This window comes from Anabrus simplex, chromosome 1 (assembly GCF_040414725.1).
Source record: "Anabrus simplex isolate iqAnaSimp1 chromosome 1, ASM4041472v1, whole genome shotgun sequence".
Taxonomy (NCBI): Eukaryota; Metazoa; Arthropoda; class Insecta; order Orthoptera; family Tettigoniidae; genus Anabrus; species Anabrus simplex.
In genome coordinates, this window is record NC_090265.1 from 251,632,954 (window position 1) to 251,656,176 (window position 23,223).

General features: G+C 37.2%; 1 protein-coding gene across 1 annotated transcript in view; it reads right to left on the minus strand.

Annotated features, from left to right (window-relative positions):
- Positions 1-6,513: 6,513 nt before the first annotated feature.
- The window catches only part of eIF2Balpha (eukaryotic translation initiation factor 2B subunit alpha), a 37,595-nt gene continuing 20,885 nt past the window's right edge, over positions 6,514-23,223 (minus strand). Inside the window, exons 6-8 of the mRNA XM_067141860.2 lie at positions 14,298-14,442; positions 14,095-14,220; positions 6,514-7,603 (exon numbers count right to left, since the gene is read on the minus strand). Of these exons, the coding sequence (XP_066997961.1) occupies positions 7,454-7,603; positions 14,095-14,220; positions 14,298-14,442 (421 nt within the window). The 3' untranslated portion in view covers positions 6,514-7,453. The remainder of the gene's footprint in view (positions 7,604-14,094; positions 14,221-14,297; positions 14,443-23,223) is intronic.

The following is a 23,223-nucleotide window of genomic DNA, read 5'->3' on the forward strand; positions in this document are numbered from 1 at the left end:
ACTACTGTAAGTGACCATAGCCACCGGGATATTTCCCATTTGCAATGTATTTGTTAATAATAATAATTAGGTACTTCGTTATATCACAGTGCAATGTGTAATTGTGTCTAGTTGTACGCGACAACTTGAAGACGATGTGCGAAAATCAACGTAAGTAGTGGATATCGGTTATTTTGAAGAGATGCCACATAGCATAGCCCACTGTGTTGTTTATTCAAAAGAAGTAAAATATGCTAGCAAAAATACTTCTGGGATGATCTGACACTTAAAAACACATAATATACAATTTAATGAAGAGGAATAGTCACAGAACACCTCTGGCCCGGCCTGCATCACAGGAAGCTACCCTGTCGACAATGATTGCGAGGCATCTAGGTAGGTTTACATTCTAATAACAGATATTAACAAATTATATGGGTTATTCAGCTAAGAAGTCCACCTGAAATAACTTGTGAACAGTTTAAGATTCTGGCATTCTGTCTTTACTTTCGTTAATGCTATTAAAGAGCTCATAGTTCAACATGGAGTGCTTTCCTAGGCTTTTGACAAAATTTATCATCACACATGTTTCTATATGAGAACTGCTGATGGTAACTGTCAAGCTTACACTCGTAGTTACCAGGACGTCGCACAGCTTGCAGCACACGAGAATTGCCCATCACCACTGCTGAATGAATTGAAGTAGGCATTTTAGATTACACGTTCCACTCATGTGTAATGGGGGTTGCATATGTAGCAAAGTAAAACTTCCTCGTCTCAAGTTCGAATAATGTATGCCTCTAGTATCCAGAGTAGGTGTACATCCTACCTACAGTTATTCACAAATTATGCAGGATAATTCAACTAAAATGTCCACCCCAAATAGGTCGTGAACAATTTAAGATACTGACATTCTGTTTTCACTTCCGTTAATGGTATTAAGAGATTCATAGTTGAACATGCAGTACTTTTCCAGGCTTTTGACAAAATGAATTGGCTCACATGTTTTCATATGAGAACGTTATTTCGCAAAATAACTGCCAATGATATACTATCAAGTTAACAGTGATAGTTAGTGGTACGTTGCACAACTTGCACTACAGGAGGATCGGTCTTGAGATTCTCGCGAGTCTCGAGCAAGAGCGTTGCCCATCACTTCCTACTCCTCAGTACCTTTCATCAAACTCGTCCACACTTCTGTCACACCACAGTTATCGCTCCTTCAGTGAGTGACAAGCTGGCTATCCGGTCAACTCCTCACATTACCTGTCTCCGTTCTATTCAACTATACGCGACTCTTGGCGTAGACTTATTTATAATGCGGAAAGTGCACTGCTATCATTCACTGTTGAGTAGAGGGAGAAGGAGCATTGTCTATATTTGTGTTAAATTAAATTAAATATCATTTTAAAAGTATTTTCCATAAACAGAACTTGAATTTTTATTTTAAATTTCATCAGCAAAAGGCAATCTCATTATTATAATTATTATGCTAAAAAGTATTTGTCTGTGTTTAAATAGTATTATCTTATATTATTGTAACAATAAATAGCCTATTAAGTAAGTGCTTGGTGTTTTATTGATTTCTGGTCGAAACGACCGTACACGACTCCTGACGTCACACTCAGCATGCGACCCCTTGCGGGTTAAGTGTTACCTCATGTGCAACACTGAACACTGAGCAGTCTGCTGATGGAAAGACAACATGAATTATTACCATCTGAATGGGACAGAACAATGGGTATCAGATGAACAAGGTATTCTAGTTTTGAAGTTGAACACAGTTGACTCAACATTCGTTGATCCATGGTATCATATTGAACCCGAGTGACTTAGGCCCAAAGTCAATCATGATTTGATTGATAAAATAATATATGGTACATTTATTGAAATACAGAAGTGTAGTTGAAAACATTTCATATATGTAATGTCGAAATAGGAGCGAAGGAAGGACGACAGACTGGAGCCTGACGGATTAGCTCGACACACCAACATTTAGCTACTTCACAGCAGGGGATCTCATTAGTTGGCGAACAAGGAAATACAAGTCTACAAATAAGTCTTGGTCAGAAAGAGAAAGGGATAGTTTGACAAAGGAAGCTCGCTACGTGAGTAATGCGCTGGGATATTTTTGGCAAGACGGAGATTCCCGTGCCGTCATGGAAAACTACAGCGGTTGCGAGGACATTCGCTAGCCTAGGTTCGGGCAGGTGGAGATTTAAATCACGTGACCGCTTGCCGGCCAATCGTAAAAATTTGATGTAAGACTCAGGGATACCATCTTAAGGAATGATGGATGAGATATTCTCGTAACTTCAAAATTAATCAGTAATAAATTATTGTGAGTACACGGATCGATGTAATGAATTTATTAGATGTCACGCATGGAAAAATAATCAATAATTATTGGCAAATTAAATAAATTGGAGGCTGGATTTCTTGGAAACCAGACAGCTTGAATGTCATTGGCTGGACGAAGACCACGTTGTAAGGGACGCTTCCGAAGGCGCGAAATGTGAGGAGCTAAATCCACCCGTATCTCCTAAATCTGTGATCGCTAGGAGTTCATATTTAATCCAGCAGATATGCTAGCGGAGTGGATTAATTTGATGTAAATTTTAACGTCCAATTCGGAGTGCAAGAGCCGATATTAAAAATCCACCCCCTCCCTCAGGGGTATGACGTCAATGAATCCGCGAGGGAAAGCTTCATCCATATATACGGGACAAGGGATCCTCGCCACCACACTTGAAATGAATCTCTGGAGCTGAACTGTCGGTCGCAGCTAACTTCAAATTCTACGGGCGTACAGTAACTCAACATTTAATGGCGCGAGCATCCGCCAGTGTTTAGAAAATGTGATCGCGCTCAAGCAACATGAACTGGAAATAGTTAACGTAGGACAGTGTTTGCCAGTTATAAATATCAGTGAAGTAAAGTAATTGCACTGTAGGAGAGTAATATAAATTGCACCGCAATAAGTACGTAAATAACAGACTGTGTGACGAACAGTACTTTAAGGGGATAATAGCCTGTACTTTGCAATATCGAACCGCTATCATGAACACTTCAAGAAGGCCGTATGAAACGGGCGTATCGCGTCGGACGACATAAATCGCGACGGGCGTAAAATTTGACACCTCGTCGTACGTGTCCAGGTCCATTGTGCGGTAATTGGACGAAGATTAAAATAGTGTAAAATATTAAATTTTTGGGTCTAGGATATTAATTTGTTGTATAAAAGTTAAAGTGTTCAGTGTTAACGTTGTCAATGGTGAAGGTTTGTGATAATTAAGGTATTAGTGTAAAATGGTAATGTGCCAGGAAATCTTTTGTGGAACTACGCCATCAAGAATGGAGGAGTAAAATGCAGAGAGGGGCCGAAAGGAGCCTCTCATCTGCAAAGCTGTAATGGAATACCAAGAAACTAAGATGAGTACATAATGTAAAATATATTTGGGAAATGTTACCGTGATTGGGAAAAATGGGAATAATTTGATTAGACTTGGTTACCTTCTGTAACAAGATGAGTCGCTTAACGACCCCATCCTAAATTTGTAGCACGGACAGTAGTAAATATAACAATGTAAATAATCGGGTCTTTTATGTATTCAGTTTGTTGGAGATGTAAATTTTGTAGATATAGAGTAGTACGTTAAGTCATGCATGTATTCTTATTTTCTTTGTAGTCAAGAATAATTTTCTTTACATTTGATTTTGGTTATGATAGTTAAATAGACCCGATATGTGCTTTCCTGTTTGTCATTTTAACGAGCTATGTAATGACATTGAAGGAAAGTCCAGCCTCGTCATACCAGCTGTGTTTGTTGTTGATTAGTATGTTCATATTTTCAAAGTGAAGTTGTTAAATTTGTGAGAAGCGATAATAATAATAAATTTCCAAGTAAATCATATCTGGATTGATTAGTGCCAGAATAAATCGAAATTGTAAAAGGGGTTATGCGTTAAACATATTAAGAATGGACTACCGTGTAACAGGCGAAAATAAATTTTTTAAAATTAATAATAATAATAAATAAAAATAAAATTACTTTTTTTTGAAGAAATTTTTTTAAAATATAATTTGGAAATAATAATAATTCATGAGATATTGGAATTTTTAGTGAGCCATGCGTAATAATAAAATTTAGGTGATCAGGTGTTGAGTTTGTCAGGAATCATTTAATGGCGGGATGTCGTTTTTAATTCGGAATTAAAGTGTGTGGTAATTTAACTTGATAAATTAATAATATTGAAATTTAAGATCGGTGCTAATAATCCGTACATGTTAATGAACGTGTGGTTTAAATTACGGTCCAATATTTTTCTTTACGAATAAATGTCGTGTCTTAAATTTGCAATTCATTAGCCGGAACACGTAGGACTAATATTACGAAACCATGATTGTCAAATTTTGGTAAATATAATTTCAAGATGTTACGATTATTTGTGGAGAACGAACTAAGGCGTAGATCAAAATGAGATAGAAAAATGTTAAAGAATCTGCAGTCAGATAATAAAAGGTCGTACGATGTCAGAAGTGGAATAAATAAGTCAGTTGATAATTCTGTGAGAAATAAATGAATCAAGGAATATTGAGATAGAAAGGGATATAAATTCGGTACGAGAGACACTTAGGATATTGAAATGAGTGTAAAATGTACGGGCAGTGTCACAGAGAAATACTGAGTTACGTAGCGGGTAGAATTCGAACCCGTGACAGCATGTACGAAATAAATAGACTGCACAGCTATTCGTCGAGATACTACGGATCTAAGGATAATGAGAGTTCAGAGTTCACATAAATGATCGTATAGTGTAATCATTGTAATGACGAGCGATGACAATCATGATGTCGTGATAATAATAATAATAAATATTGCAGATAAAGGATTGGACCCCGTTAATTAAATGAGCGTTGATAAAGATGTTAAACGGGAATCTAAAGGAGAATATGCAACCGACATAATAATAATAATAATGTAAGGACGATGTTAAATCATCGCGGTCAGTTTAATAATAATTATCATAATAATAACAGTAATGATGCCGTTGGTTGATCAGTGAAATAATTATAATTGCGACCGATATCTTAATATATTTTGGCGGAAGTGACCGGTTCATTAATAATAATAACATCTTGAGTGACGTTAATAATAATAATAATATCTTAAGTCACCTATTCATTAATAATAATAATAACCACAAGAGGGATATAATAATAATAACAGTAATAACCATTCGTGTTTGCGTCCCACATAATAATGACGATATTAATCAAACGTGGCAGTGCCAGGAACCGTTGAATAATAATAATAATAATAATAATAATAATAATAATAATTTCAAGGATGATAATTTCATGAATATTCTGACAATAGTGAATTAATTAATTGGTGACAACATCCCTCTACTCGTATGTTTGAATAATAAGAGTGAGAAATATTATAGTCATTTTGTTACCTCGTTATCGTACGGTTTCCGCACGGGAGGAGTTACAGTAATACTTGGTGTGTTTGTTTACTTCGCCCGCGATGCGAGGGGAGGTCATTGCCACGGTATTTCCCACCGCTTCTCGTTATCTCATCTGTGGCAGTAGTCTACTGAGGCTACTTTGTAACATTTGAGATCATATGTAAATAAAATGTAAATGCTAATTCTGTGGTATGGCATCAGCTGGACATCGTGAGATAGGAACTGTCCGTGTAATCCATTTTTCGTAATTCACGAGAAACATTACCCAGTCCGAGTACCGGTCTCGGAAAAATGTATATAGCCGGGGTACATCATCTTAGTTAAATCGAGAAGCCGACCGTAACATGGGTTATGCTCGGGCTCCCGATAGAAGGAAGCTATATCCTTGAACAACGGTTCGATTCAAATGGAATCGATCCGTAAATTATACCTCAAAATGTCATTTTATTTCAGAAGCAACCCAGCACGATATTGATACCACTTGCGGTATAGCAAGTGATTTGTTTATGTAACATGTGTGGAAAATTTAAATATCGTTGCCAAATGTATCAAAGTTTCGTACGTCGGATGGCGTAATAAACTGCTTTTTCTGGCAAATTATTTCAAAGGAAACCATTCTCATAATCTTTTTATTGTAGTTAGTTGATGCCCTTTTTAAAGTTAACAGTCACTTCCTAGTCCTATCATGGAGTCCTTAAATTCAAGTTTACAATCGAGCCTTCCCCATTTTTAATTTTAATTGCTCCGTTCATTCCCGTGTTCTATTTATGCCGCTATATTTATATTTGATGACTTAAATAATGAACCGACACCAATGAGATAAATGCTAGTCTGGGACTCGGGAGGTGGACGGGTGCAATATGTGTACTGGGAATATCTCCCATCAGGCATTTCTACCTACTATGGATATTTCAACATAACACACACATAGCATCGGCTGCAATCATTCAAGACAGGCAGTATTAGTCATATTTCCAACAGACCAATGCAGCATTTTTTGGGTTCCAGGGATGTGGGATACAGGATTCATACCACTAGACATCTGGGCTTACTAAGTCGCTAGTAATGCACTGTTTATTGGGCTCAAATTGTTCAGAATTGATTCATGGAGTATTGTTCAGAAATGATTCATGGAGTATCTGGACAGCTCTTAAAAAAATTAAGTACCCCACATTTGTCTGTTATGAATTTAATATAGCATTTATGCAATATGGTGAGAGGTCCATATGTACCCAGTATCTTGCACCCCCAAAAGTACCAGGGAACTGTGTACAGGTATCTATGCAGCATGGTTCAAAATTTCTTCAGAGTCTTTTCTTCACTTGAAGAACAGATGTCATCTTAAGATGCACCACTTTTAATACCTGAGTATACCACACAGCCATAACATACATGAAGGTAAAATAAGTACAATCTATTCTACATCTTGGTTGGGCTTATGTAAACACTTTTATTCACTTTCAGCTCTAAAGTGGCACTTGTATCACTGGAATGAGTTTCCGTATTTTTATCTTGTGCGTTCAGTCTTCAGTTACACACAAACACCTACAATTTTAAAATACAAATGACATGAAAAATGCTAGTCATTCTCAGGATGTGAACTAGACCACTTTGATAATTTTGATAACACTACTGATTGCACCAGATAAGAAAAAATCTTAAGGTTTCCAATTTTACAACTTAAGACAAAAGCTCTTATAGTAGCTACAATGAGAACAAGTCATAACTATCTGTGAACTTCATTGTTTTAATCCAATGCATGCTATGAGCAGTATTCAGGGTTAACTGATATAGTCAAGATGTTTATTAAGTCTAGAAAAATTTAAACATTAAATTAATTCAAATTGTGGTCAACTGTGCACAGGTCTAGAATCAAGAGATCTCAGACTTGAGCCCAGAAAGTAAAAACCATTTTCATTGAATGTCACCTGGAGTATCTAGCAGCTTATTAGGAATCAATTCTTAACGAGGAACTTCAAAACAGTTTATTTCCTATTCTTTACAGATATAGCTTTATGAGTTCATCACTGACAGCAGAAGGCGTGAGAATACCCAGGTCGGTGAAGAGGAGAGTGATGTATGATGGTGGCGTATAGTCCACGAGTGGATGCTCCTTGCTGAGGTCTTTCCTCAACATTCCTGCTGGGTACTGTCAACAAACAGAATTGATTACTTACACAAATTCATTCAAATAAATCAAAGAACTGAAAATAATCAACTGCAATGAGTCAGCAAAAAGGATGCATCTGGATGTGTTAGGAGTTAATGATATTCGGGTAAGGGGAGGAAACGAGGAAGAGATAGGAGATAATAACATTTGCTTGACGGGAGTTAAAAAGGGAAGGGCAGAATGTGGGGTATGACTGTTCATCAGGAATACAATTGTACGCAACATAGTTTCCATTAGGCACGTAAATGACAGAAAGATGTGGGTAGATTGGTAGTTGGAGGAATACACGAGGGATACACGACTTAAAATGCCCCCATGTCGGAAAAAATCATATTTAGTGTTTCCATATCCCTGTTAGATAGTTTTTATTCTTATATTCGGTAGTACATTTTCTTGCTTAACATGTTTCTTTTTGTTGTCCCCTGCAGAAATGTCTTAATAAGGTTTTACTGTAGCTGTTGAATCCAAGAATAGGTCAAGGGAAGATTTTGGCAATAACCTGGAAAGGTCAAGCAGCAGGGAAACCTTTCTGGACTGTAATAGAGAATCTTAGAAAGGGAAGGAAAAAGAAAATGTATAGTGATTTGGGTAAATCAGGTGAACTCATAATAGATCCCAGGGAATCACTGGGCAGGTGGAAGGAATATTTTGAAAATCTTATCAACGTAAATAACTTGGATGAAAACCAGTGTGGTTTCAGACCACAGAGCGGCTGTCAGGATCACATTATCAGTACGTGCCAGGTAACTGAAAAATGCTACAAGAGGAATGGACAGCATACGACAGAGTTATTTGCCTGGTGTGAAAATGGGAAACCACGGAAAACCATCTTCAGGGCTGCCAACAGTGGGATTCGAACCCACTATCTCCCGGATGCGAGCTCACAGCTGCGCGCCCCTAACTGCATGGCCAACTCGCCCGGTATCTGTAAAATTCTAATCTGGTTGAAATTTAGTACACAATATTCCTACAAAGTTCTACAATAACGTAGTGAAAACTGCACGGGCCACTTTCAGTTTTGAACGTCAATTTTGAATGCCGAAAATCTGCTGGGCGACGGCATTAGCGAGGAAGTGGGAAGAGGTAAAGCTGACCTTGAATCATAGCAGCACGCAATGGCTCGTGGCAACCAGGCTGCGACCTGCCGTGCCGCGTTGCATTCCCCAACTTCCACCTTCCCCTCATCCCTTCACTATCATAACAGTTCGGTAGGGCTATGCAAAACAAATGTGATTTTTCGGATGAACAGGTCCCTAATTGTTCCGTCATCATGCCATGTAAGTGCGACAATTTTATTTTGTCTGTTTTTTAATTTTACTGTCACAGACAACAATTAATTTTAAAACTTTAATTTACAGTCAGATTAATTACAAATGTCAAAAATTGACGATGACAATGTTCAATTAGAACACCTTCCAAATTTTAATCCTTGGAATGTGGTAGTTTGTCTACAAAGCTGCTTTGCTGAAAGTTATCTGTATGAAAGCCAAATGACACCTGGTGAAAGAGAATTGGGTTTTGAACTGTACCGTAAGTAAAAACTCCGTTTACATTTTCTCATGGCAAATGTAGACGTGCGCCAACTTTGAATCATGATCCTTGTTTACAAGCCTTATTGCAGAAAAGGTTAGTGATATACAGGTCGCCACTGAACATGAGGAGACGTTAGTTTTGCCTGACAATAACAAACTTATTAAAAACAATGAATTTGCAATATTCTACACTGACAGTGAAAAAGATGCTACCTCAACACCTGCAATAAGTATCACATAAAAAAAAAAAAGAAAAAAAAAAGAAAAAAAAAAGGCAGTTGATTATTGGCTGAGCAAAGGAGGAAAAGGTCATTTAAAGTCGTTCAGCACCAATTTAAAAAGCTACGGCATCAGTCGGACCTTTCTAGATGGAAGCTATAAGTAGAATCAGGCGGCACTAAGGCCGAAAACCTGAAATTTATCACCAAAGAAACATCTGAAGAATTTTAAAAGGCGAGACTGAACAACAATAAAAACATCCATGGCGTATGCATTAGAAAATGGGCCCTGAAGAATACTCGGCGTGTTCATGATGATATCTTCTGCGCCTCAACTTTCTGGGTGCGAAAGTTTGAAAATAAATTCAATATTGGTTCCTGGAAAGTTATGAAATTTGTAACCAAAAGTTACACCTTGACCTTGCATGAATGCAACGATTTTTGTAGGAGAGGTATCTGAATTAATAAGCACTCGCTCTCCAAAGTGCGTTTATAACACAGGATTTTTGTTCCTGAACTTCAACAGTTGGTAGAACTGGCCCCATGCTTCTGCTATGCTTAGGCAGGACCATTGGGAGTGGGGAGTGTGTGCTGTTAGATATTTCCCGCCATTTCGTCAGTAACGCTCACGATGTCAGAGCAACAGAGCAACAGGTGCACCCCTCCATTGCGCAACACATAATTATAAAATTTCTTGCTCGTGAAGGAGTTAGAGCGGCGGAAATTTTCCAGAGTTTGACTGCACAGTTCGGTGATCAAACACTGTCAAGGATGCATGTGTGTAAGGAGTGGCGGAGGAATGGGGAGACAGCACTAGTGAAAGTCAAAGCTCTACTGTCAGCTGGCAAGGTTCTTGCAACTGTTTTTTTCGATCGGCGAGGCATTTTGCTGATTGATTTTTTGCATGAGCGACGCACAATCAATGCTGCTTACTACTGCGCGCTGTTGAACAAGGCGAGGATTGCATATCGCCGCAAAAGACGAGACCAACCAATTCGACAATGCGTGGCCCCATACTGCAGCTCTAACTGTCTCCAAGCTGCGATTTCCATTTGTTCGGACAGCTTAAAGAAGCTCGAGGAGGGCAACGATTTGAAGAGGATGAGAGTGTGGAAGACTTTGTGCGCAACTGGCTGGTGATACAATCCTGTTCTTTTTATGAGGGCATCAGAAAGCTGCCCATACACTGGGACAAACGCATTTCCAAAGCAGGAAACTATGTGGAAAAATAAATTGTAATTGCATTGTGTTTTTCAATAAAAAATAAAATCCTGTTTATATTTGACCCTCCCTCGTATTAGCATCAAAACCTGCCAACAAAACTATTATTGTTAAAACTATTCCCCAGGGAACTACTGGAATGATTCAGCCATTAGGTGTGATTGGTTTCCGGATATGGAAACAATGTGTTCGTTTTTTATGATCTGATTGTATTATGCAATTTTGATATTAACATTAATTTGCGCAACAATATTTTTAAAACCCAATCACTGACCCACAATCAACTATATTTTCTGCAGTTTTGTAACATGTAAATGTATAGTTGGTACAAATCCGGTTATGTTGAAACACACCCCGCTTGCTTTGTGAATCGCATTCAGTTTTGTTTCAAGGCTGGTGCTATCCGAAATACAGTACAAAAGAAAGTGTTACAAGGTGCGCGTGGTGCAAGCAGTCTCTTTGCATTGACCACTTTGTTGTAAGCATCCACTATTGCAAGGATTACAAAGGGTGAAAGAGGAAAACAAAGAAAGGTCAGTTTATTAATTTACAGTATGGCCAAGCGCTAAACATCAAATTATGTTACAAGCTATATTCTAATCGAGAGGGTAGAAGGGTGAGGGGAAAGTTTAAGGTGGGGAATGCAATGCAGCTCGGCAGGTTGCTGTTTGATTGCTGCGAGCCATTGAGTGCTGCTAGTATTCAAGGTCAGCTTTACCTCTCTCCACCTCCTTGCTAATGCCGTCGCCCGGCAGGCTTTTGGCGCTCAGTATTGGCGCTCAAAATTGAAAGTGGCCCATGCAGGTTTTACTATGTCATTGTACAACTTTGTAGAAATATTTTAACCCTTTGTTGCCTGACGGTACTTTAAAGTACCATCTTATATTTCATGGCTTTGGAATTATTCAGTAAATCCTACCCTTGTATTTTCCTCATGGTACTTTCAAGTAACTAATTCTTGAAACAGAGATATTTCATTTTTGAGGTTGGTATTGATGAAAAACGCGGGAGATCGTTTTATTCTTAGGAGTGTAGTCATAGTGTTACCACTGTAAACAAATGACTTTTTGATTGATTATTTCTTTGCTCCTATTGTTACATTTGACCTGCAAGTGATCTTAGTACATGTATGTATGCTTCTGTAATGCAATAAAATACTCAAGTCGATGAAATTTGCAATTGGTGTGGATATATAGCTAGTAAATGGCGAGGTACTTAGAAGTTCCGTCAGGCCATATGGAACGTCTCATGTTAGTCATATCCAAAACCGAAAGTAATGCTTTCCTTCGATGGACATCAGTGTTTTTCTAGGGAAAGACAGTAAAGGTGTGTGCTTAGCATCTAATTTCCATGGAACAGAAGCCACAACTGTTTCTAGGAAACAGAAGGACGGAAGTAATGTTACTGTTGATTGCCCGGTTGTTGTGCAAGACTACAATGCGCACATGGGTGGAGTGGACCATGCTGACAGACTTCGAGGCGTATATGGTTTAGACTGTCGATCCAAAAATGGTGGCAAAGATTATTTGGGAATGATTGAGATAGCATTTGTCAATGCCTACATCATATACTGTAATCTGCATGAAAAAGTCCCTCTAATGGCATTCCAGCATAATGTGGCCCTAGGACTGATGAACCAGAAAGAGATTCCTCTTCCAGAAAAACTTTCACGTGATATGAGGTCACCAAAGTCACCAGAGCAAACTTGTCTACCAAAAAGGAGGAAAACAGAGTATTCTGTGCCCAGTGATGTCAGACTAAGTAATCGTGGAAATCATTTTGTTGATTTTGTAAAAAACCGTGGTCGATGTGAGGTGTGTTCGAGAAAGAAGGTGCAGTCAAGACCGCATTCAATGTTTACTACATGTAGTGTTTTTCTTTGCTGCAATGAAAAAAAAAACTGCTTTGCAGAGTATCATAATTTGTCAGTTGTATAGGATGTATGCAAGATGTTCTACATATGAACAATAATATTAGGAAACTTCCTCTTATTACACATATTTGCTTTAAAATTTGCTTTTATATTTTTGTAATAATTTTAGGTATGAAAAACATGTTCTACTAATATTTTGAGACACTAAATGTGATATAATTCCAAAATGTGAACATTCTCATTTGCCCAAATATGAAGCCTCCTATGTGCCTGACGGTACTTAAAAGTACCAGGCCCCAAAAACATACCAAAAACTAATATGATGATTTGAAAGTATTAGCATTTACTATTTGAACATATTCCATTAGAATAAGGTGAAAAAATCACGTACACTTATTATTTTTCACTATTCAGGCAACAAAGGGGTATACTAAATTTCAACGGATTAGAATTTTACACCGAAATCTGTTCCCTTGTAAGTCCCAAAGCACGCTGAATGACAACAATATGCTCACCTTTTTCATAGAGATCCAAAACTTCTAACTTTGTTCCTAACACATACGACTTGCATACACACTTCTTCCCTTCAACAGGCACACTTTCTTTCCTTTTACCCGGAATTTTAAATATGAAATCTGTCAAGTGGAACTTCACAGCTCTACTGACCAGAACTGATGATTCACGTCTTGACAAACATGACAGAAGACGCACGTAGAGATGCGCTTGCCCCATTTAACCGTGGTGCGCGACATAGTGTACATTACAGAGTTTGGCACGCATGTCTGTACCTGCCTCCACGTACTGTTAACAGATGGCAGCACTAGACTTAAAACCAAAATCGCATATATGAGAAATAGAGGATAATGAATTTGCATATAAGGGGGTTTACCTGTAGATAATTTGAAGAATTTAGGATGTGTGTTCTCCCAGGATGTAGTATAGTAAGTGAGATTGAATCAAAGTGCAGCAAAGGTAATGCAGTGAGCTCGCAGTTGCAATCAACAGTATTCTGTAAGAAGGAAGTCAGCTCCCAGATAAAACTATCTTTACTTTGGTCTGTTTTCAGACCAACTGTGCTTTATGGGAGTGAAAGCTGGGTGGACTCAGGATATCTTTTTCATAAGTTAGAAGTAACAGGCATGAAAGTAGCGAGAATGACTGCTAGTAAAAACAGGTGGAAACAATAGCAGGAGGGTACTTGGAATGAAGAAAGAAAGGATGTTAGGAATGAACTCAATGGATGAAGCTGTGCGCGTAAACTGGCTTCGGTGGTGGGGTCATGTGAGGCGAATAGAGGAGGATAGGCTACCTAGGAGAATTACGGATTCTGTTACAGAGGTTAAGAGAAGTAGAGGGAGACCGAGATGACAATAGTTAGACTCAGTTTATAATGATTTAAAGATAAGAGGTACAGAACTAAATGAGGCCATAGAAATAGTTACAAATAGAGAATTGTAGTAGTGGTTAGTAAATTTACAGAAACCATCAAATTTCATATTGACCAGATTTTACTCAAATATGTCTATGGTAATCTACCTACGACTGCCAGCCCTTCTGAAATGATATGTGTTCTTCTCCCTGCCCCTTCTGCCACATCCTCAGAGAATCAAACTTTGTTTAGATTACCTTTAACTCGTTTGGCAGATCCTGCTGGTTGAGAGGATATAATCTCACAAACTTGAAGCTTTCAGTTAGGACATAAAAAGGTTTCTTCATTTCTCGAGCACATAATGCCACTGTATAGCTTCCAACCTGGAATAATAAGCAGTTAATTAAATAAAGTACAGAAGGTAGAAGAGATGTAAAATTCTGTTAAATTATTTTCTAACCTTATTAACAATACCACCACTTTCTACGACACCTTCAGCTCCCACCATAACCAAATCCACTTGCTCCATCACATAGCCGATGGCCGAATCGAGAATTAGTGTGCAAGAAATATTAGCTTTTTCTAGCTGTTTGCACATTTCAATCCTGCTCAAAGAAAAGATGCATTACACACAGGAAATATTATTTAGTTAATAGGATCAACACAAACAAATTATAATAAAAACAAATTTATAAAAAGCAAAAACAAATAAAAAATATAAAGTAAATAAAATCAACAATGACATTAACATCAGCCAAATTACTAAAATGAATAGGTATGTAAGATGTTTTAAAAGGTATGTCATTTAACATGATATGATTTTTACAGTTCTTCACTTCACAAGTTTATAATAGCCATCGATCAGCATCTTATCAAAGCATGGAATGGAAAGAAGAACAATGCAGGCAAAGATGCTTATGCAATTTGCCACTTTTAGTTCAGACATTTCCTGAATTCACTTCACACAGTGATTCATCAAGAAACCTGACCAAGATGATATTAAAACAATTACTTTCTTTCTGAAAAGTCTAATCAAGACTCAAATGTACTTTAAGACAATTAACACCTAGCCAACCACCAATTCAATTCAACCATCAATGATCTGCATTTAAGGCTGTCACCTAAATGGCATATTTCCGTTCAAATGTTTACCTAGCTTTTTCTTATATTTACAATAATTATATGTACTGATTTGGTGGAAACCTTATGTCTGTCTGTTGTAATTGTAACAATATGGACCAATATGAAGATAATTGCATACAATATAGCCTTTTCTTGAATGGATATTTCTCTGATAAATTATTTCAATCTCTTACTACTCATCCTAAGTATTAATATTCACAACACTGAAATATCTAATAGAAGAAAGAACCAATCACTAGAGCTAGGAACTTTAGGTACAAAATTCTGGTTAAAAAGGTGAAAAAAATGCCTTAATTTAGTAAAAAAAAAGGTGCAAAAAGTGCAAATTTTAAATGGAAATATTCATACAGACATCACCAAAACCAATTTTACATCATATAAAAGGACACAAAATTCACTCATGTTATCATGTATTAAAAATCTGCCTACACCTGGTTATTACACAATGTTATTACAATGACAGGTTCAGAAAACTTGTCACAACATAACATATTTCATTTACCCTTAAAATAAACACAAGTACTCCATCTAGTAAGATTTGGGTAAGTTGGAAGAGGATCTTCTGTATTTACAACATACATTTATTTCCTAGCAGAGCCCTTTTAAGTAACCTCTTAATGCAAGACAGAAATGTATTCGCATATGAATATTCATCTTTTAATGCTTCACAAGCTCAATGTAATGCATGTAAACGTGCTTTAGATTACAGTACCGTACTTAGTTTACATGTTGGTAAATGCCGACAACTTTGAAAATGCTCGATCATATTGTATTCCTTCTGGCCACAATACAACATTAAAACTTTGGATCACACTGGCACTGTTGGTTTAATTCGGAATATACATTTTCAACAGCATGGGTTTCACTTGCTTCCATTTAGGGGTGATATTAAAATGTCTAGAATATATCTGTTTTGCCCACCACTGGTTTCATCAAATTGAAAATATACTGAATTTTCATCTATTTCTTGACTGCTATGTAGTCATTTTTCTTTGTGCAGAGGCTGAAGATATGATCTTCATAAGGTGCTCTCATCTGGAACAGACATCCCAGTATATTTCTGCAAAATACCTTTTCATATGTAAGAGGGATATCACACATCACAAATGTCTTTGCTGTTTCAGTATTTCTTCCTTCTTCTTGAATTTGAAGAAGCCATTTCTCACCAAGGAATTGTTGGTGCACTCCACCCTTACTACATTGTAGTTCCTTGCTCTTTACATTTTGCGCTAGCTATATGCTGCATAACATCGTTATGTTGGTGATTTTTTTATCAATTGTTATTGATCTATCACAAACATTGCACTTCAGAACAGACCTGTCGCTCTGAATACCATCTGCACTAAACTGTTTATTACTATCACGTATTTTCTCGGCGTTCATTTTCTGTTTCAGCATATCTGATACTGATACTAATACTGGAAACTTAAGCTCCCGATTACACTGTATAGGGAGCCTACGATCCAAGCGGCATATTGAGGGACTACATCGAACCGAGTTTTACAGATGAAACATTTCGCTTTTTGTTCAATTTCTCTAGGAATAAAATGTGGCAAAGGAGCCAAAAAATATATTAAACAAGTGGAAAAAGGTGCTAACATTAAGAAAAGGTGCAAAAAGTTGCTAGAATTGAGAAAAGATGCAAAAAGGTGCAACTAAAACACAGGGGGTGTTCTTTTTACGTTTTCTTTGCAAGACAAGGTAATTTGGGCATTTATATAGTGAAAAAAAAAAAAACCACCCAAATATATATATATAGTTCAGCACCTAAAATTCCTAGCTCTACCAATCACTAACACTCACCAGCAAATTTCACAAAGATATGCCTGGCTACTTCAATACAATGAAATGGATATCTCAAGAGAAGAAAATCTTGCTACTAATATGCTGCTGCAACCCGACACAATCAACTTGCAGGTGTCATTCACTTATGATGATCTAGCTGATATGCAAGGATGTTAAAATCTAGGATTTTTGTTTTAAAGACCGTGATTTAGAAAATTTATTGAAAACGCTACATTAGATTATAACCAACAGCCTTCCTGAAGACATGGAATTTGTAGGTTTCTTGATGGTATATATGAATGGTTCTTTTCTTTGAAGTACTTTATATGTACACAAAACCAAGTGAGCTAAACCTCACTGTTGACAATCGATTTTATTGCTTTCCGCTGTTTTCCATTTTAACACCTGGGGTTGTATCTTAATCAAGTCAATGGGTAGTTAAATATAACACCACTATCGCTGACTACACTTATATATTTTTACACTCAATACATATACAATAACACTTGAAATATACAAATACAGTAGAAGTCCGTTATAGCGAGAATCCACAATACCGAAAATTCACTCGTTATATCCGATTTTTGTATAAAAGTCGGAAAACCCTTCATGCACTTTAAAGTCGGTATGAAACGGCAATCAGTTTGTTCAAAACTTGCGTTTCCGCAGATGATATCCACACTACGACTTACTTGTTTGCTATTTTTCGTAATCCGATACTACGTGAAGGTGTATGTTTAATTTCATTCTGAAAAAATTATAGTTCCGTATTCCTCCAAATCCAAGATTAACCCCACTTTTTCCTTCAAAAAATTTAAATCAGGCTCAAAAAAAAGTTTGTAAAATCATACAAGCCTATGCATTTTTAGAATAATTTTAGACTTTCGTCACGCCGTATTTAATTTTTTTTTGCGGCTGCACAATTATTCTTTATTTCTGCGGGTTTAAGGACCATTAACTTAACATTGGCATCATAATACCGAAGATAACTCGTTGAAAATTTTCCGGCAATACCTATTCCATGCGTCTCTACAATACAACGAACCATCACGAAATTATTCTTGCTGTCTATAAAACTGTTACTTTTATGCAGCGTCAGATATAACCGGCTACCGCTACACGCACGTCTCGCTTGTCGGGTGCGGCCAAATTCAACGGCTAGCGATGTATAGGCCTAATCGTGAACGTTGAAAGTCAACGAACGAGTTTATTGCGCCACGGTATGGCCAACCGCCCTTGCGTTTTTCGTGCACATATCTCACAATTTCATCACCGACGTCTTTAAAGCGTCCTTGTTGCGGACCACTGAATGCATTTTTTGCACAGTACCGGTACGCATTTTTTTCTTAATTTTTTTTTTTCTTCAAGCTAACGCCAAATATTGGCTTAAACTTGGCATTATGATATCGACTAGAACTGGTTGAGAATTTGCCTTTTCCACGTATCTTTACAATACGACTATCCATCACGAAAATATTCCTGCTGTCTATAAACCTTAATTTTACTAAGCGTCAAGTGCAACAGACGCGTTATGATTCTGCCACTGAGTAGCCATGGCTTTTCTAAGAATTCGAAGGGTCGCATGTTTTGATGCCATTCTGCAGATTTGAGAAACACACAGGCACTGTACACTGTACAGCCGGTAGCGATGTGTAGTAAAGAGGCGGTCGTTTATTGTCAATGCGTTCTGAGCGCGTGTGAAAAGAAGCAGCTTGGTTACCGCGGCAATTGCCAGTGGTATCTATTAACTTACTGTTAGGCCGTGAATGCAACAACCCTTGAGTTTTCGCATGAGATTCTGAGAGAAAAAAGTCTTGGAGTCGGAGAAATATGGTATCTTTTTTTTTTTTGCTAGTTGTTTTACGTCGCACCGACGCAGATAGGTCTTACGGCGACGATGGGACAGGAAAGGGCTAGGAGTGGGAAGGAAGCGGCCGTGGCCTTAATTAAGGTACAGCCCCAGCATTTGCCTGATGTGAAAATGGGAAACCACGGAAAACCAGTTTCAGGGCTGCCGACAGTGGGATTCGAACCTACTATCTCCCGAATACTGGATACTGGCCGCACTTAAGCGACTGCAGCTATCTAGCTCGGTAAATATGGTATCACTCCAGAGATTTCTGTGGCAAACACCTGAGCTTTCTTCTTCAAACAGCGTCACCTAACCTAACCGTATATGTAGCCTATCATGAAAACATATTTGAAACGCATGTAGAGAAATAACCTCCTCGCGAAAAATTTACATGTAAATAGCCGTAACTAGACGCGAGAAGATATGAAATATCCTCTGAAATCAGTGATGTACTGTACCATATCTTGAGGTGTATGACATTCTGAAGTAATTTCCGTATATATCATTAAAATTAAGATATCGTTTAAGTCTTTAATTTTACGAGTTAACAACTGCTATCGGCCACGTCATTTACGCATTTATTACGAAAACGTGTTATCCCCTTTTTCATTTCGAAATTTCTTTAGAGAACAGCAGTCGATGGGTATTACTAATCAACTCCAACATCGCCTTTGAATGGCAACGAGAGAGCTCGCAAATGCACAAAGTGAGAAAACTAAACCGTACCGAAGATGATCGATCGCATTTTGTTGCAAACGTTTCAGTTTTCTTATTCAAACAGCGTGACATATCCTAACTTAACCGTACTAAACGTATGATGAAAACACACTTCAAGCGCCGGTGGAGAAATTATACCTTTCTCGCTATAAATTTACATAATAGCCTTTCCGTAATTTAACCAGACGCGACAAAATACAAACTAACGTATGAAATCAATTAAGCACTCTGTCATATCTCGAGGTGTATCCCATTCTTACTTAATTGCAGTATTTAGCCTCAAAATTAAGCGGTCGTTTAGTCAGCCTTAATTTTTAACGAGTTAACGACCGTTATCGGACACATTATTTATGCATTTATTACGAACATATGTTCTCTTTCATTTCGAATTTTCTTTACGGAACAGCTGTCGACGGATATTACTAATCGACTCCGACATCGCCTTCGAATGTCGACGAGAGAAATCGCTAGTGCACATAGCGAGGAAACTATGCCGAAGGTAATCGATCGCATGCAATATCATCGCTGGGGTGCATAAATATCGGTAAAGGAAAAAAACGGGCGCGCTTAATCGCTCGTAATAACGGATGCGCCAGTGATAGGGTTCTCGCTGTAACCGAAGGACGATACACAGTTTAATATAGGAATTTTGAAGGGACAGAAAAAAGTAGACGTTATAACGGAGTTCTCGTTATATGCCGTACTCGCTATAGCGGACTTCTATTGTAGTACTTCACAATCAATCTGCAAAGCAGTATCAGCATGGTACGACTGATCTACAACAACTTGCTACATCAATAACCAACTGTCAAAACATCACTCTATCAAACCACATTTGATCTGCTGATGCAGTATCAACAACACAACTCCATAACAAATCACTGCTGATCCGCTATCTTAAATTTCAAAACACCTGAACTACAATAACACCACTAACTGACTTACATCTCAGTACAACTCCATATATATATATATATATATATATACGGGCTAGAATTCTAGTTGATTCTGCTTTCTTACAACATAGTATTACTTCAAGATGGCTGGAAGATTCTATAGTATCACCAGAAATTCCTTCATAAGTACTTGTTCTACAATTCCCTTCAGATAAGTTTGTCAGTATGGCACATAACCTTATGTTATCTACAAATGTCTAGAATATTATACAACCTGTCCTTGGTACATGAAGATTCCAGAGCTTACTTATATTAACACACACATCACTGGGGGGTTTTCCTGAGTAACTTTGAAAACACAGACAATTTCCTGAGTAACTTTGAAAACACAGACAATTATTTACAGAGATAAACCTTATGTAACCTTAACCTAACTTCCCTTGCATAATATACGTATAACCGGAAGTTTCCTGAATAACTTTGAATACATCAGGGGTTAATTACAACCAATAAACATAAACTAACCTAAATACAGTACATGAGTTACATACACATGATTACACTTAAATACATAACCTAACTTGAATCATAGTTGCTATCTGCCTAGTCTTAGCACATTCCTAAGCCAATATTGTCGTAAACATATCCGCTAGTATGAAATTAAATAGTTGTCAAGTGTCAATACAGTATGAGGCAAAGCAAACAGTACTGAAATTACAAACATGCTCTGAACCGGAGTGCTGCAAGGGAACGATGTATCAAGATATTGGAGATTGGTTTTCCCGAACTCTATTCGTGTGTAATCACTTGCATTCGGATTTGGTCTTCGCTTGCTCGGCATCACCTAGCTGATCGCTCCTCAGTCAAAGGGAGTGCTCACTTTCAAACTCTGATACATTATACATTATAAATTTTCCAGCTAACTCATTCTTGGTTGCCAATGTTTTGCCCCCGTGTGCTAAGTTGGGCTCATCAGTTGGTACATAACACACCCACTAAGATGGATGGCTAGTGCATCCGTGGAGGCCAATAATGGACCATTTATATTGGTATTATAAATTTACTCATTTGGGACAAATATTTCAGGTTCCCTATGGGAATCAACATCTACATATATCATTCAAACTCTGATACGTATAGCTGTACCACAAAAACGGTCTCATCTGAGACAGTGGTGTGACCCGTGCAGAACAAGCTAACAGTATCATCAGAACGTAAAATATATAATTGTATTTATTTATTCAATTAATTATCTCCAGTTTTAATTGGTATTATTATCTCTTATAACATCAATATGTATGTTGTAATATTAATATTTGTTGTTATTCTTTGCAAAGCATCTTGTCTTCCATGTATTTTTATTACTGCCATCTCATGGATACAGAAGAAAATATACTTCTATCAGAAAATTATTTACATACTGTTATTGGACTGAAACAGTCTAAGACAATTTAGTTTACAAATACTGTATTCAAGTGTTACTCAGTGTAATATTGATCTTGATGAAAGACATTTTTCAAAAACAAATTAAAATGCAATTTGAACATGATGTTGAAAAAGTAAATTTTTTTTTCTTTCTTTATGTCGCACCGACAGAGATAGGTCTTATGAAGATGATGGGATACGAAAGGGCTAAGAGTGGGAAGAAAGCGGCCGTGGCCTTAATTAAGGTGTAGCCCTAACATTTGCCTGATGCGAAAATGGGAAACGATGGAAAGCAATCTTCAGGGCTGCTGACAGTGGGATTCGAACCCACTATCTACCGAATGCAATCTCACAAATGCACGCCCCTAACCGCACGGCCAACTCCTTCGGTAAAGTAAATACAATTTTAGGAAATATATATGCTCAGAAAATGTACATAATGCATTAAATTAATTAACCCCATGATATAAAAAAAAAAACCCACTATTTGTCATTTAAAATTATTTCCTAGAAAATATTCTTTGCAATTATTATTGTTACAGAAGTGAAAACAGGGATAATTCGTTGTTCATGGCCTCTTGATTAGTGTGCAAGAAACTATGTATCAGCAATGGCCCAAGTTCTTGTATCACTGGATATTTCATGCCAAGATCTCAAGAATCTAACAGTACATCTATATATATAAAATAAGAGTTTTGTCTGTACATTGCTCAGAATTTGAAAATAATGGTATTTCTGCATCGGTCATGTCTACAGTAACAAGGAAATGCACTTTTTACTTTACCGTAATTTCTGTCTGTCTGTCTGTCTGTACGTATGTACACGCATCACGAGAAAACGGCTGAAGAGAATTTAATGAAATTAGGTATGTAAAGTCGGGGGATGAGCCGCTACAATCTAGGCTATACATAATTTTATTCATGCTGAGTGAAATGGTAGCTTAGGGGAAGGCCTAAAACTTAATTCTCAAATATTTATCTTATTAGTGGTCCTATCGATAAATACTATATAACTAAAGTTATATAGAATTATACTCTTCTGGTTGTTTATGTCTCATACATTTTTACTGTACCAGCTATAATAACAGAGATGTTAATGAATTTGTAGTTTTGTTGCTAAGTCCATATCAACGCCAAGCCACGAGAAAATTGGTTAACAGAATCTAATGAAAATCGGTATATAGAGTCGGAGAATAAGAAACTACAGTCAAAGCTATAAACAATTAGATTCACCGTGGGTGAAACTGTAGTTTAGGGGAAGGCGCCTACTATTTAATTTTTAAATACTTATGTTATTGCTCCTATCGAAAAGTACTACATAACAAAAGTTACAGAGAATACAATTTCTGATCATTTATGTTGGTTTTTTTTTTCCCCCCCCAGTTTTACTGTACAAACTATGATAAGAGTGGTAATTCAGAGTGGGAAGATAACTAAATGTGAAGGCCTACAATATCGAAAGTGCATAACATTGATCAACAATAACATTACTTTTTTTTAAAGTTGCTTTACGTCGCACTGACAAAGATAGCCCTAAAGATGGTTTTCCGTGGTCAGTGTCAGTGCCAA